The sequence below is a fragment of the Trichomycterus rosablanca genome, chromosome 8, assembly GCF_030014385.1.
Source record: "Trichomycterus rosablanca isolate fTriRos1 chromosome 8, fTriRos1.hap1, whole genome shotgun sequence".
Lineage (NCBI taxonomy): Eukaryota > Metazoa > Chordata > Actinopteri > Siluriformes > Trichomycteridae > Trichomycterus > Trichomycterus rosablanca.
The window spans coordinates 30,190,428-30,205,304 of record NC_085995.1 but is presented as its reverse complement, the minus strand read 5'-3'; the positions used below and the strand labels follow the sequence as shown (position 1 = coordinate 30,205,304).

At 41.9% G+C, this 14,877-nt stretch overlaps 1 protein-coding gene across 3 annotated transcripts in view; it reads left to right on the top strand.

Moving 5' to 3' along the window:
• The first annotated feature begins 374 nt into the window (after nt 1-374).
• The window catches only part of atp8a1 (ATPase phospholipid transporting 8A1), a 164,516-nt gene continuing 150,013 nt past the window's right edge, over nt 375-14,877 (top strand). For all 3 annotated transcript variants that reach the window (XM_063000680.1, XM_063000679.1, XM_063000682.1), the window contains exon 1: nt 375-620. In XM_063000680.1, the coding sequence (XP_062856750.1) occupies nt 572-620 (49 nt within the window). In that variant the 5' untranslated portion in view covers nt 375-571. The remainder of the gene's footprint in view (nt 621-14,877) is intronic.

The following is a 14,877-nucleotide window of genomic DNA, read 5'->3' as shown; positions in this document are numbered from 1 at the left end:
TGGGTTGCCATCATTGTTACACTGTAATCCCCCTCTTAAAACAATGAGTGGCTGCAGCAAGGAATCTCCTTCAGATCATCCTACATGTATTTAATATTGGGGGATTTTACAAATATACTGTTTTTATATTATTCGAAGTTGAAAGTATTTATTTTTCTGCTGAGATTATTATAAAAAATGTTAACGAAGAAAGCATACTGCGACTGATATTTCGACTAAATTTAAATAATTAGTAAAAACAGCCATCTGTTTTTAAAGCGTCTCCCCTTTGCTGTCAAAATGGTACAGTCCAAGCTGTGAAGAAGAGCTGCCTTCACGCTATTCTCTTCTCAATGCTCTCGTGTTGGCGCGCGACCCGCTCTAGCGAACGCTCGAGCCAAAGCGGACTAACGGTTATTTCTTTATAAAACAATGACTGTCAGTCAGGAATAACATAAATGTTCGTCCAGAGGAGAAGGAGACGCTATATTTTACCAAGGACCGTCGCTGAAAATCGTATGACAAAAGCAACAGCGAAGGTAGCGGCTGACAGGTGCCGCCGCTTGTGTTGAGCTGCGGCTGTTTGGTGAAGATGCCCCCGGTTCACAGGACCATGTCAGACCTACGTCCCCGCGCTGACGGTGAGAAAGCGAATTAATACATTCTGGTAATTTAGTACCATACGGTTACGTCTGTACTTTAAATGTGGGGTTCATGCGGGCACCACCCGCGAGTTTAACGTGTTGGTGGTTGGCAAACTGTTGCGGGCGGTAAACAAGCGGAACTGTGAGCGTGTCGATCCACTTCAGCTTATAGAGCAGATTATTGATGGTACTGAAATGCTCACTGCAGCAGCCTGGACAGAAAGGGCAGATCCAGGGGCAGATCCAGGAGCAGATCCAGGAGCAGATCCAGGAGCAGATGGCATCAACTTACTGCATTATAGCTGGGTATTTCCAGCTGAAAAGGCTTGAGCTGCGTAATATCTATCTAACACGATACCACTAGTAATGCTGGGTGAATCACACTTACTTTCCACACTCAAACACTTGTCAATTTTGCACCTATTGCTCAGTGTAATAGTCTAACCTGAAATCAAAAAATCACTTCATTCATTTCCTGTAACCACTTTATCCTGGTATGGGTTTCCTGATTGACAGGGTGCTGTTTATTGCAGGTCAACACACACACCCATGTATTTGCCAGCTCACACCTAACAACACTTAGGGCAGCCAGTCCACCTTCTGCATGTTTTTGTAAGGTTGGAGGCCCCTCATACAGACCAGGAGAGATGATGAGAATTCCCTTGCAATCCGTGCCTGCAGGTGTAAATCACACCTTGGTTTTTGGGACCCATGTGTCCTGTGGCGTGCCCATGCCTTTACCCACATCGGCTTAAAATGCCTTCCCTGCTTCTGCTTTCTAATGATCACAGGGCCTTCTTGAGCTGTTTACTCACAGTATATATGCAAAAGGGAGTGATTTCACTTTTGAGTTTCACAAAAGGACTTTATTTGAAGCATTCTCTTACACCTGTTTACACTAATTAGACGAAACCCAACACCACCCACCCACCAACATGTAACAATTGTGCATGTCATGGTCATGATATATTTAATGTTGGACTCATGGAAGTGACTCATAGTACATGTATTCAATACAGCAGATATGATCAGACACTGACTGACTGGACTGATTTTGCTAAGGGCCAAATCATTACAACCAGACAACTGGGCTGAAGTAAAACAGCTGTTATAAAACGGATAGTTCCGGTCCTAAAATCTGATTGGCTGAGCCGCGTTCGAAGCCGTTGTAAAATCCCCGATAAACGCACACCTAGGACCACCTCACATCATTCCATATTAATACGCCACTGAATAGAAAAAGTTAATGTAATTTTCGCCCTCACGTTGCCTAGCAACACTGTTAATCGAACTATTTTGCGTCGCGGAAGAATGCTTTATTGTAAGTTTATACACAATAAATACATTTATGAATTAAACATTGTTGTATTTATTATATTTTATGTTGACCGCTGTTTTATAAAAGCAATAAGCCACTCGAGACCGTGCGTTACTGCTATGATTTTAGCACGGGGAAAGAAGTTTTAAAAAAACGTCATCCCCGTGCTAAAATCACAGTAATGCACGGCCTCTCGTGGCTTATTGCTTTAGTCTTGGTACCAGATACCAAAGAACTTCTTTAGATGTCTTGTTGGCTCAGTGCTGTTTTTTCATTAGGCTGGTGGTCCTAATGATTTGACGGATCATCTATACATATTAATAATAATGACGTGAATGACGGACCATTTATTTACTTTACATTTACATTACATTCACATTTCGGGCATTCAGCAGACTTTTGTTTTTTTATACAAAGCAACTTACAATTGTGACTGAATATCAGTCAAGCAACTGAGGGTTAAAGGCCTTGCTCAGGGACCCCAGTGGTACAGGACTAATCACTAGTCTTGTACCACTAACCTGCCCTACTTTCTCTGTGTGGTTGAAAACATGTCCTGAACATATGTTGGAGAGATCAATACTAGATGTAGTAGTGCCACATGAAACTGAAAGTTAAATAGTCACTGTGGTTGAGTTGCAGATGGTTGGAGATGTATTGATCAGGCCACATAGTCAGCTGCCTTCATTTGTCTGCAGTTGAATTGTAAAAGCAAGCTTAGAACGACTTCAGGGCCCATACTGTCAAGGTTCAAACCCAATGGCATATACCAATGTTGAAAAAATATGTATATTTTTGTGTTTTATGTCTGTCCCTTTCCATTTTTCTGCCTATTCATCACACTTTAGATAATCAAAATACTTTTAAAATTAGCCAAAAATAACTCAAGTAAGCACAAAAGGCTTTTTAAAAAAAAAAAAATTTATTGAGGGAAAAATGCTTTTCAGGCCTGCCTGGCTCTATGTGAAAAAAATAAGTGATCCCTTAGCTACTAAATGAAGAAGTTAACCAAATTCAATTGGGTTCAGTTTTTCTAACCACAGACATGATTACTGTCAGACCTGTTGAATTTAAACATCACTTAAATAGAACCTGTCTGACAATGTGAAGCAGGCTCGAAAGTCTCAAATAGCAGCACATGTCACGTTTTAAAATGATTCAAATACAGATCTGTTGGTCTGGAAGGGCACAAAGCCATTGTTAAGGCCCTGGGGCTCCAGCGAACCACTGTGAGATTTATTATCAACAAATGGAAAAGACTGGAACAGTGGTGAACTCCTCCCAGGAGTTGCTGGTCTACCATTTGCCAAAAAACATCTAGATGACTCGTAAGACTTTTTGTGATATTGTATGTTGTATGTTATTGATAGAACAATATATTCCATCAATAATGGGGGATACTTTTTCACAGCACTGCATTAACAACATAAGTTATCTTTTGCTGAACATTTTGCCTGAAAAAAAAAAAAATCAAGGTTTATTTGTCACATACATAGTCATACACAGTACAACTGACAGTGAAAAGCTTAATCAGTTCTGCTGTGTGGTAAAGCTTTATAGCTTGACTGTTGTAAACAAGTTTGATGTATGAACAGTCTGCTTAGTGAATAATGCTTGATTTGTCGCTTCACAAGTCAGAACACAGACTTAAATTATAACCATCAGTAATGCCACAAGCCATTGTTATCCTAATGTTCTGATTTCTAGAGCAAAATAAATAGTCCTCCTTTTTCCACTAGGTTTAATGGCTTGCTTTATTCCTCGCTCCCTCCTCATCTTGTGTAAAGAGTATCTTGTTCATCCAGGCAAGCACTTCTTAGCGTGCTGTGATCGATACGTCCTTTGGGTCTGATCAGCATCCTGGCCTACCCGGGTCCTGGGAGAGGGAGAGAGAGCAAGTGAGATGTTTTTAAAATATTTAGTGGAGTTTAAGCTGTTTTGGAGCGTTCTTGATGCATTTGCCTGTTGTGTGAAGTTATATCACTGCAGTGCATCAGGCTGCCTCTGCTAGCTACCCACAATATCAAGCCCAGCTCAGTTCATTGTGCATTTCCAAACTCAACACCGTTATGTTACCAGGGAAGTAGAATCAGGTATAACTCTAACTTCAATTGTGCCCCAGGCAATGTGGCATTATTTTACTTTCTTTTCCTTTGTGTTGCCTCAGTTGTTGTCATACAGATGAGTAATGGAGTAAAGAAAACACTTGAATAACAGTAAATAAGTCATAACTAGTATTTTTGCATGGCAGCACAGTGGCTTAGTGGGTATCACTGTCGCTTTACAGGAAGAAGGTCCTGGGTTCGAATCCCAGGTGGAGCAGTTTGGGTCATTTCTGTGTGTAGTTTGCATGTTCTCCCTGTGTCTGTGTGGGTTTCCTCCGGGAGCTCCGGTTTCCTCCCACATGTTTGGACATGTTTTTTCCCCCTATTTTATATATATATATTTTTTCTTTCTTCCTTTTTAGCGCGTCCAATTGCCTGTTTGCATCATGCTTCCTCTCCATCAGCCGATCCCTGCTCTGACTGAGGAGAACGAAGCTAACCCATGCCCCCTCTGACACGTGGGCAGCATGCTGTACGGAGAGACACACCCTGAGAGCACTCTTTTCTCATCTCTGTGCAGGCGCCTCTAATCTGCCAGCAGAGGTCGTAATTGCACCAGTCATGAGAGAGAGACCCCATCCGGCTTAGTCCCACCCATCTGAACAACAGGCCAATCGTTGTTCATGTGGCCGCTCAGCCTCAGCCGGCAGGCAGAGCTGAGATTTGATACGATATATTTGAGATCTCAGCTCTGGTTCCAGCGTGTGTTTTTACCGCTGTGCCACCTGAGCGGCCATCCTATTATATTTTTATGCATTTTCTCCCAATTTAGCGGTCAGTTTGTCTTCCGCTGCCGGCGGATCCCCGATTGCAGTTGAGGTGGGAACACTACTGCTAACCTGTCCAAAGACATGGTTAATGAAAGTGTGTGTTAACCCTGTGATGAACTTGTGACCAGTCTGAGGTAAAGTTGCGGTAAAACAGACAAGTGTGCCGCTGTTAAGCTATTTATATCTTACCATGCACAAGTGTATAACGATGCTAATCGGGCCCAAATCTCCTGCTTTATTTGTGTGGGTCCCTAAGTTCCCCTAGTTCCCCCATTGATAATTAGACTCTGAACATGCTCATAAGAAGTGATGTAGTGTGCACCATTACAGCATGCAGCCCTGTGTCCAGTTTTAACTATTAGCACCCAGTCATTTTACTCAGCACTACTGATATTAGCAGACAGGAAGTACATTTGCACACTCCTGTATTACTTAATACAATACTGTGCATTACTGGCCTAGGTTGGGTTGCAGAGAAAATGAAATGAAAGTTGCACACACAAGCACGGAGCATTACCAAACTGATGTAGTGCCAGGCTTGTCGAAGCAGCTATATTGTTCTGTGTGTACGTTAGAGGTGGTGGCACGGGCGCAGGTGGAGATCAGAGATTGGTGTCATCGAGGAGGTGCGCACACAGAGGGCGATAACAATGACGGGAAGGCCAAGCTGGTGAGCAGTGCATTAACAATAGGGTTTTTATTTTTTTATGAACACCAAGATTAAGCTTTTAATACTCCAGCTCAGATCGGAAGTCAGGACTGACTTTTAAACCTAAACAGCAGCAAGCAGTTTAACACCAATCACATTCTGGCATTCAACTGTTTATTTGTTCTCATCTTGGAACTGATCAGCTGTATAAAGACAGTGTGAGGGCGGCACGGTGGCTAAGTGGGTAGCACTGTCGCCTCACAGCAAGAAGGTTCGATCCCCAGGTGGGGCAGTCCAGGTCCTTTCTGTGTGGAGTTTGCATGTTCTCCCCGTGTCCGCGTGGGTTTCCTCCGGGTGCTCCGGTTTCCTCCCACAGTCCAAAGACATGCAAGTGAGGTGAATTGGAGATGCTAAATTGTCTTAGACTGTTCTATATAACCTTGAGAACGAATTAATCTTGTGTAATGAGTAACTACCGTTCCTGTCATGAATGTAACCAAAGTGTAAAACATGACGTTGAAATCCTAATAAACGAACAAACAAACAAAGACAGTGTGAGATTTGTCTTGACTGACATACTGGAAGCAGAATGCAGAAGTAAGCTACGTTTCGACAGATCTAAACATAGATCAGATCACGTTGCTGTCAGTGCCTGTCCTTCCTGAAACAATAATCCAGGCTAATGCTTCAGAGCTGAGAGAACTTCTACTTCTCTTTGCTTCTGTTTTAATCTAAAGTGCACGACTTCACAAAGAGATTTAGGCGCTTGTGATTTTTTTTAGTCATTTAGTGATTTCTGGAGTGGCCGATCAGGGGTGTCGCACAGACTTATAAAGCTGACACACAGGGTCTAATTTCAGGTCTGTCACTCAAAAATGTATCTTGGAGACTTGTATGCAACTGATTAAATAAGGCGGATACAAAGTAGTGAAGCCAGCTTTTCAATCAGTAAACAATCTCTTCAATATAGTTCTTGTGACACAATACATAAGTGCTCACGTATGAGTACTGGCAAGAAAAGCCTCAAATGCACAATTAATGGACCATAAACTCCTCCCAATGGACACTACACTGCTGATTACTCTCTACATAATAAAAAAAAAAAACAGAATGGGACACCCAAACCAGAAATGAACGTATGGCATACAAAATATGCCACACCATATACAAGAATAGATACACACAAAAAAGCAGGTAGACCAAGTGGTTCTTTCCAGACACATCTGTACATTATGAGGGGTGACACCTCCCTTCCCCAGCTATGAGACGAGCCACATTACCCCTGTCCATCATGCATCCGTTAATCAAATGTCCCAGGTACACACGCACCTGACATTGATGAAAGAAACATTTAAATAACAAAATGCCCAAAAAGCACTTAGATTCCAGCACTACTTTATCCCAGTTATGGTCATGGTTAGTCTGTTTTTATTAAAATCGGTGAGTGCAATGCAGTAACACACCCCAGAGAGGCCGCCAATTCATCTCCAGACCTTGTGCCCCCTTGCCCCTTTCTTTCCCAGATATAGGCAATCATGTCTGTATCTATACACCTGACCGGTCGATGGTAGTGCTAGGGGTTCAGACCCTGGATCTCAGCGGTAGTGGGCTAGCATAATTTATCACTGCGCCACACAAGCGTGCAGGTCCACGAAATGTGCGCGCCCAATTGTACACGTACCAGAAGCCACCTCAAATTCTGTTACCAGTACTAATAACAAACACTAATTGTTATTGATCAGTGCATGTAACAATATCACTTCTTTAACCCATGATTTTACTTTTTTTTTTTGCTTTTCTGTTCTTTCAATATGCATAAAACTTGCTATATCATCAATATATACTAGCAGTATATTGTCAACCTCAATAACCCACATAGGACGAAGTGTATTTTTTCCTCGTGGCTAAACCAGTTTCTATTTAAAAAAAAAAAATCTACCTTCAGAGCCAAGACAAAAATACACAGTAGTACTGTACATAAAACACTAAATGTATAAACATAAAATGTATCTACCAGAAACAACAATAACTCTCATATTTCTCTATTATTTCTTTCTTTATTTTAATAGTATTGTATTTTGTAGTTGTATTTGCACGAAAGAAAAAATACTTTACTCACTGTCCTCTCTGTCTGATACACAGTGACAGCTACTGGCAGGAGTAATTATACAACAACAAATGTAATGTTTCTCAACTCTGCGCTCTCTCTGCTTATTTGGGGAAATTTTAATATTGAAAACACCGGAAAAACACCGTCCGCTGTGCGAATGTTTGTTCACTGTATATATACAGAGAGAGACGCTCTGAGTTAACTTGTTCGTGACGTCACCTGTTTCGCGAATTTCGAAAATTCCGAAATTTGTTCGTACGTTAAGTTGAAAAAGATCGTTCGTAACCCAAAATGTTCGTATGGTTCGACTGTGCAAGGCATTAGACCAGGGGTCCTCAAACTTTTTAACCAAAGGGTCAGATTACTGTTCTTCAGTGTTTCGGGGGGCCGGACCGCGGGTGAAATAGTAAACACACCCAAAAAAGCTATTTACTATGTATACTGGATGTATTGTCTGTGCTCTGTATAATTGTACTTCGTAATGGTAATGCAGAAATGTTATTTATTTTAATAATTTCCATTATCCTACCTCATACAGTGTTTCCTTAAAAAATCAGTGTGAACTGTGAGCCTGCTTTTGCCTGACGAGAGTAAGCGTCAGGTTCCATATTTGTTACTGCCAGTCATAATAGCTAATAAATGTTGATCAGTGAGTCTGGATCTGGTTGGAGATTTAAGGTGTTTCAACTTCGAAAAAGTCTGCACACAGATGCTCCCGAAAACGGTAGTTACTTTGAGTGCATGTTTTATTGAGATCGGGGAGCAATGCAAAGAGAAGCATAAAAATTAAACAATGTGCTTGAGTTTTGATTTTGGATGCATAAATGCGTTGATCTCCGGGAGCAGGTCGTTAAAACATTTCAAAACTCGCCCCGACTCAGCCAGCGGATCTCAGTAAAGCACATCTTCAGCTCAGACAAGAATTCCTGAAACTGCCTGTAGTTAAGAGCATTAGCTTTAATGAAATTAACACAGGACACGAGGATTTTCATAACGAAATCCCACTTAACTGCTTTGCGACAGTTCAGTGGCTGCGGTCACTCATCTCTCTATTGATGCGCCAATCACTCCCCTCATGCTTGGAGCGCCACCCGTTGGATCGCTGCCGTATAATCTACTGAGACTCCGGGGGGGGGGGTTCCTCTGTTATTATTTTCCCCGTTATAATACTGTGAGTTCGAAGATGAACGGGGCCAGACAACATGTATTGCTGCTGTGGTTAAAGGGGCCGGTCAAATTAAAGCATCGGGCCGTAGTTTGATGACCCCTGCATTAGACATTCTTTAGGGCCAATTTGTAGTCATCAGTTGCATTAGCTGCATGCTTTTACATCTTGATCACAGCCTATCCCATATAAACAAATGAAAAGAATGAGGAGTATTAGACCAGCATCCAGCACATAACATCTTAAACCCTCATTAAATAAATACAAAAGTCAGGTTTTTTGGTGACTTATTTGTTTCTGTACAAGTAACAAGTGGGAGCCACATATCGACCTTTCCAAAGTCATGTATTTGCACTAGACCCACTAGAGCATGTAGCACATAGCTTGTTTAATGTAAACACTTCATTTATAGGTGTAGTCGGTTAGGTGCATAGAGCAGTGTAAGCATGCAAACAAGTGCACTGTTGAATCCTAGTGCAGACAAGTTATGTCTTAGACAAGTTATGTCAAGTTATGTTGAATCCTAGTGCAGCAAGTTATGTCTGGCAAACAAGGACAGTTTTATTAATGTACAGGTTTTATCTTTAAGCTCAGTCAGGTGCAGAAACAGTAAAATAATTGTTGTTTTTTTTCCATTTACAGCAGTATCAAAGTTGATTAGTTTTGCTCTATTGTTCTCCTTCTTTAAAATTTTTTTGATGAAGCTAGAAATAGATGTTTTTCATTAGATCTGTAGGGTGGCATGGTGGCTTGGTGGGAAGCACAGTCACCTCATGGCAAGAAGGTCCTGGGGTCCTGTTTTGATTCCCATGGGGTTTGCTTGTTCTTCGTGTGTGTGTGTGTGTGTCCGTGTGTGTGTGTCCGTGTGTGTGTGTGTCCGTGTGTGTGTGTGTGTCCGTGTGTGTGTGTGTCCGTGTGTGTGTGTGTCCGTGTGTGTGTGTGTCCGTGTGTGTGTCCATTGGGAATTCCAGTTTTCTCCCACAGTCTGAAGACATGCAAGTGTTAGGTGAATTGGAGATAAAAACTTGCCTGTGACGGTGTTGGACATTGAACTTGAACTGATGAATCATGTGTAACCTGTAATTATCTGTACTGTCATAAATGTAACCTAAGAGGAAAACATGACATTTCATTCCTAATAAATAAACAAATAGCAGATCTGTAAGAAGCTGTAATGTTTTACCACTAGTTGAGGATTGACGATGTTGGAGGAAATCAGTTTGTACTGTTTATCCACAATGCTTCGAAATGTACAATTATTTAGGTCTTTATAAAAAAAGTTAAGCTCCAGAGTCTCCAAGCTCCAATCTGTATTTAAATAAACTAAAAACTAAATTTTTAGGTAAAGAGGACTGGATAGAAAAGGGAATCAAGACATAGAAAAATAAAAGTAAGAAAGACTCACTGCTTTTATCACAGGGATGGTGTAGGATTTGGATTACTTTCTCTTTTTAAATAAATGAAATATAATATATGTATAAAAAAAGTTAAGCTCCAGAGTCTCCAAGCTTCAATCTGTACTTAAATAAACTAACAACTTAATTTTCAGGTAAAGTGCACCATAGTGAAATCTCAAGTTGTTCCTTTTTATTCCCAGTATTCACCAGCTTTTAGCTGCGTGCATAGAAATCAATAATGTGACTCCCACAGCTTTCCTCGAACCTATTTCTCTAATTGAATGGCTGGTCAGCCAGTGGGCTTCATTCATGCTGCAGTATTGACATGTTCTAAAGCTTTTCATCTGTAATGATCCGTTTTCATCTACAGTCAGACCGTGTGGACACCCACGGTGACTGTATCCCGGCTTTGCTGTGGTGGGCTTGTGTGACATTCATAAAGGTGTTATATTACTGGCCCATGGCTCCTCATGCTCCAGTATCAGATGAGTATAATGGACAGTGTTGGCTTTTATTAGAAGGGCATTAAAGTACAGCTGTTTTAGGGTCATTAGCAGTGGTGTATGTCTGTATTTCAGACTGGTGAAATCAATGTGAATGAATGTAATGGTATTGTAACTGTGCTTTTGCCTATGGTAGAGCTCTGTCTAACATATCTGCATTTTTCCCTATAAAACTTCTTTTAACAATTAACATAAAATTAACTTTACTGTCATAGGCGCTCAGACGGCGTAGCAGTAAATTATGCTAGCTTACTACTGCTGGGATCCAGGGTTTGAATCCCCAGCTGTTCTATCACCCTACATACAGACATGATGGCTGTGCTTGATAGTGGTGGCGTGGCCCAGGCCTGCGATGGATTGGCATGCTATCCTTGTGCGCCCAGTGATTCTAGGTAAAACGTACAGTGGGCGCCACACAGCAACATGAGTTCTGAAGTCCTAGTTGCGTTTGTCTGATTGAATCTATCGATCTGTTAGTAAATTATAACGGTGGCTCAGTGGGTAGCACTGTCACCTCACAGCAAGAAGGGTTCGATTCCTGGGTCCGGGTCCTTTCTGTGTCTTGTGAGTTTTCTCCGGGTGCTCCGGTTTCCTCCTACAGTCCAAAGACGTGCAAGTGAGGTGAATTGGAGATACAAAATTGTCCGTGACTGTGTTTGACATTAAAGACTTGAACTGATGAATCTTGTGTAACGAGTAACTACCTGTCCTGTTATGAATGTAACTAAAGTATAATGTTAAAATCCTAATAAATAAATAAATATTGTGCCCGAGTGCTGCTGGTTGACTGCTGGTTTTCCATTATGTGATAAGTACTACAGGTCTGATCTGTATGCTATTGTTTTAGCAATGAGGAAACTATTGTTGATATTACTCAAGTCAGTTCATATTACTACTGCTGGATGCATGACTTTTATAATTTTAGCCCATCCCTAACCCTTCAGGAAACACAAGCCAGTCATAAATAGGGTCAGCGAGGAAGTTATGTCTGTAGATAAATATAACATGAGACCCAGTGGCATGATGATTGAGTGTATGCCAAGTCTATGTATTATGTGGAAATGTGGAAGCTGTAATATTAGTTGGCCTTCATTGGCAGCTCTTGTTACAGGGCAAGGTTACTTTTTGTTTTGATTGGTTGATTATTCTATTATGGTTCCTAGTCTCTGTGGAGTAGTTGTCCTTCCTGTTTTATAGAAATGTTAGGTTGTGTATCCGTTTGGCTCACCTCTCGCAAAGCTTTAAGCATGTTAAGAATGTTTTCCGTGTGCCAGGCTTAGACCGAGACTCTGCCCTTACTGAGCAATGCTTTGGACTTTGTGCCATGCTTCTGTCTTCCTGTCTGTTGGCTGACACAAGCAATAATCCTCAAATCTGGCCCCTATCCAGTCCAGCTACTGATCTTGCCACGTCTGAGTCTGCTTCCAGAGGCATTCCTTCCAGTGACACTCTTTGTTGACACTTTTCTTATGTGGAAAGGACATGAAGTCAAAAGTGTAGCCACTAGCATAAACTTAGCCCACTACCACTGGGATCCAGGGTTTCAATCCCCAGCAGTGCTATCAGCTGGTCATGCATTTACATACAGACATGATTAGCTATGTCTGAGGAGAGGAGTGTGTTAGTTAAATTTCTTTTACATATATACAACCCTATATACCCTATAAACCCTATTTTTATATATATACAACCCTATGTACCCTATAAACCCTATATACAGTGTATCACAAAAGTGAGTACACCCCTCACATTTCTGCAGATATTTAAGTATATCTTTTCATGGGACAACACTGACAAAATGACACTTTGACACAATGAAAAGTAGTCTGTGTGCAGCTTATATAACAGTGTAAATTTATTCTTCCCTCAAAATAACTCAATATACAGCCATTAATGTCTAAACCACCGGCAACAAAAGTGAGTACACCCCTAAGAGACTACACCCCTAAATGTCCAAATTGAGCACTGCTTGTCATTTTCCCTCCAAAATGTCATGTGATTTGTTAGTGTTACTAGGTCTCAGGTGTGCATAGGGAGCAGGTGTGTTCAATTTAGTAGTACAGCTCTCACACTCTCTCATACTGGTCACTGAAAGTTCCAACATGGCACCTCATGGCAAATAACTCTCTGAGGATCTTAAAAGACGAATTGTTGTGCTACATGAAGATGGCCAAGGCTACAAGAAGATTGCCAACACCCTGAAACTGAGATGCAGCACAGTGGCCAAGATCATCCAGCGTTTTAAAAGAGCAGGGTCCACTCAGAACAGACCTCGCGTTGGTCGTCCAAAGAAGCTGAGTGCACGTGCTCAGCGTCACATCCAACTGCTGTCTTTGAAAGATAGGCGCAGGAGTGCTGTCAGCATTGCTGCAGAGATTGAAAAGGTGGGGGGTCAGCCTGTCAGTGCTCAGACCATACGCCACACACTACATCAAATTGGTCTGCATGGCTGTCACCACAGAAGGAAGCCTCTTCTGAAGTCTCTACACAAGAAAGCCCGCAAACAGTTTGCTGAAGACATGTCAACAAAGGACATGGATTACTGGAACCATGTCCGATGGTCTGATGAGACCAAGATTAATTTGTTTGGTTCAGATGGTCTCAAGCATGTGTGGCGGCAATCAGGTGAGGAGTACAAAGATAAGTGTGTCATGCCTACAGTCAAGCATGGTGGTGGGAATGCCATGGTCTGGGGCTGCATGAGTGCAGCAGGTGTTGGGGAGTTACATTTCATTGAGGGACACATGAACTCCAATATGTACTGTGAAATACTGAGGCAGAGCATGATCCCCTCCCTCCGGAAACTGGGTCGCAGGGCAGTGTTCCAGCATGATAATGACCCCAAACACACCTCTAAGACGACCACTGCTTTATTGAAGAGGCTGAGGGTAAAGGTGATGGACTGGCCAAGCATGTCTCCAGACCTAAACCCAATAGAACATCTTTGGGGCATCCTCAAGCGGAAGGTGGAGGAGCGCAAAGTCTCGAATATCCGCCAGCTCCGTGATGTCGTCATGGAGGAGTGGAAAAGCATTCCAGTGGCAACCTGTGAAGCTCTGGTAAACTCCATGCCCAGGAGAGTTAAGGCAGTTCTGGGAAATAATGGTGGCCACACAAAATATTGACACTTCAGGAACTTTCACTAAGGGGTGTACTCACTTTTGTTGCCGGTGGTTTAGACATTAATGGCTGTATATTGAGTTATTTTGAGGGAAGAATAAATTTACACTGTTATATAAGCTGCACACAGACTACTTTTCATTGTGTCAAAGTGTCATTTTGTCAGTGTTGTCCCATGAAAAGATATACTTAAATATCTGCAGAAATGTGAGGGGTGTACTCACTTTTGTGATACACTGTATATATATATATATATATAATGTGTGTGTGTGTGTGTGTGTGTGTGTGTGTGTGTGTGTGTGTGTGTGTGTGTGTGTGTGTGTGTGTGTGTGTGTGTGTGTGTGTGTGTGTATGTGTATATATATACAGTGTATCACAAAAGTGAGTACACCCCTCACATTTCTGCAGATATTTAAGTATATCTTTTCATGGGACAACACTGACAAAATGACACTTTGACACAATGAAAAGTAGTCTTTGTGCAGCTTATATAACAGTGTAAATTTATTCTTCCCTCAAAATAACTCAATATACAGCCATTAATGTCTAAACCACTGGCAACAAAAGTGAGTACACCCCTTAGTGAAAGTTCCTGAAGTGTCAATATTTTGTGTGGCTACCATTATTTCCCAGAACTGCCTTAACTCTCCTGGGCATGGAGTTTACCAGAGCTTCACAGGTTGCCACTGGAATGCTTTTTCACTCCTCCATGACGACATCACGGAGCTGGCGGATATTCGAGACTTTGCGCTCCTCCACCTTCCGCTTGAGGATGCCCCAAAGATGTTCTATTGGGTTTAGGTCTGGAGACATGCTTGGCCAGTCCATCACCTTTACCCTCAGCCTCTTCAATAAAGCAGTGGTCGTCTTAGAGGTGTGTTTGGGGTCATTATCATGCTGGAACACTGCCCTGCGACCCAGTTTCCGGAGGGAGGGGATCATGCTCTGCTTCAGTATTTCACAGTACATATTTTGGTGTCCCTCAATGAAATGTAACTCCCCAACACCTGCTGCACTCATGCAGCCCCAGACCATGGCATTCCCACCACCATGCTTGACTGTAGGCATGACACACTTATCTTTGTACTCCTCACCTGATTGCCGCCACACATGCTTG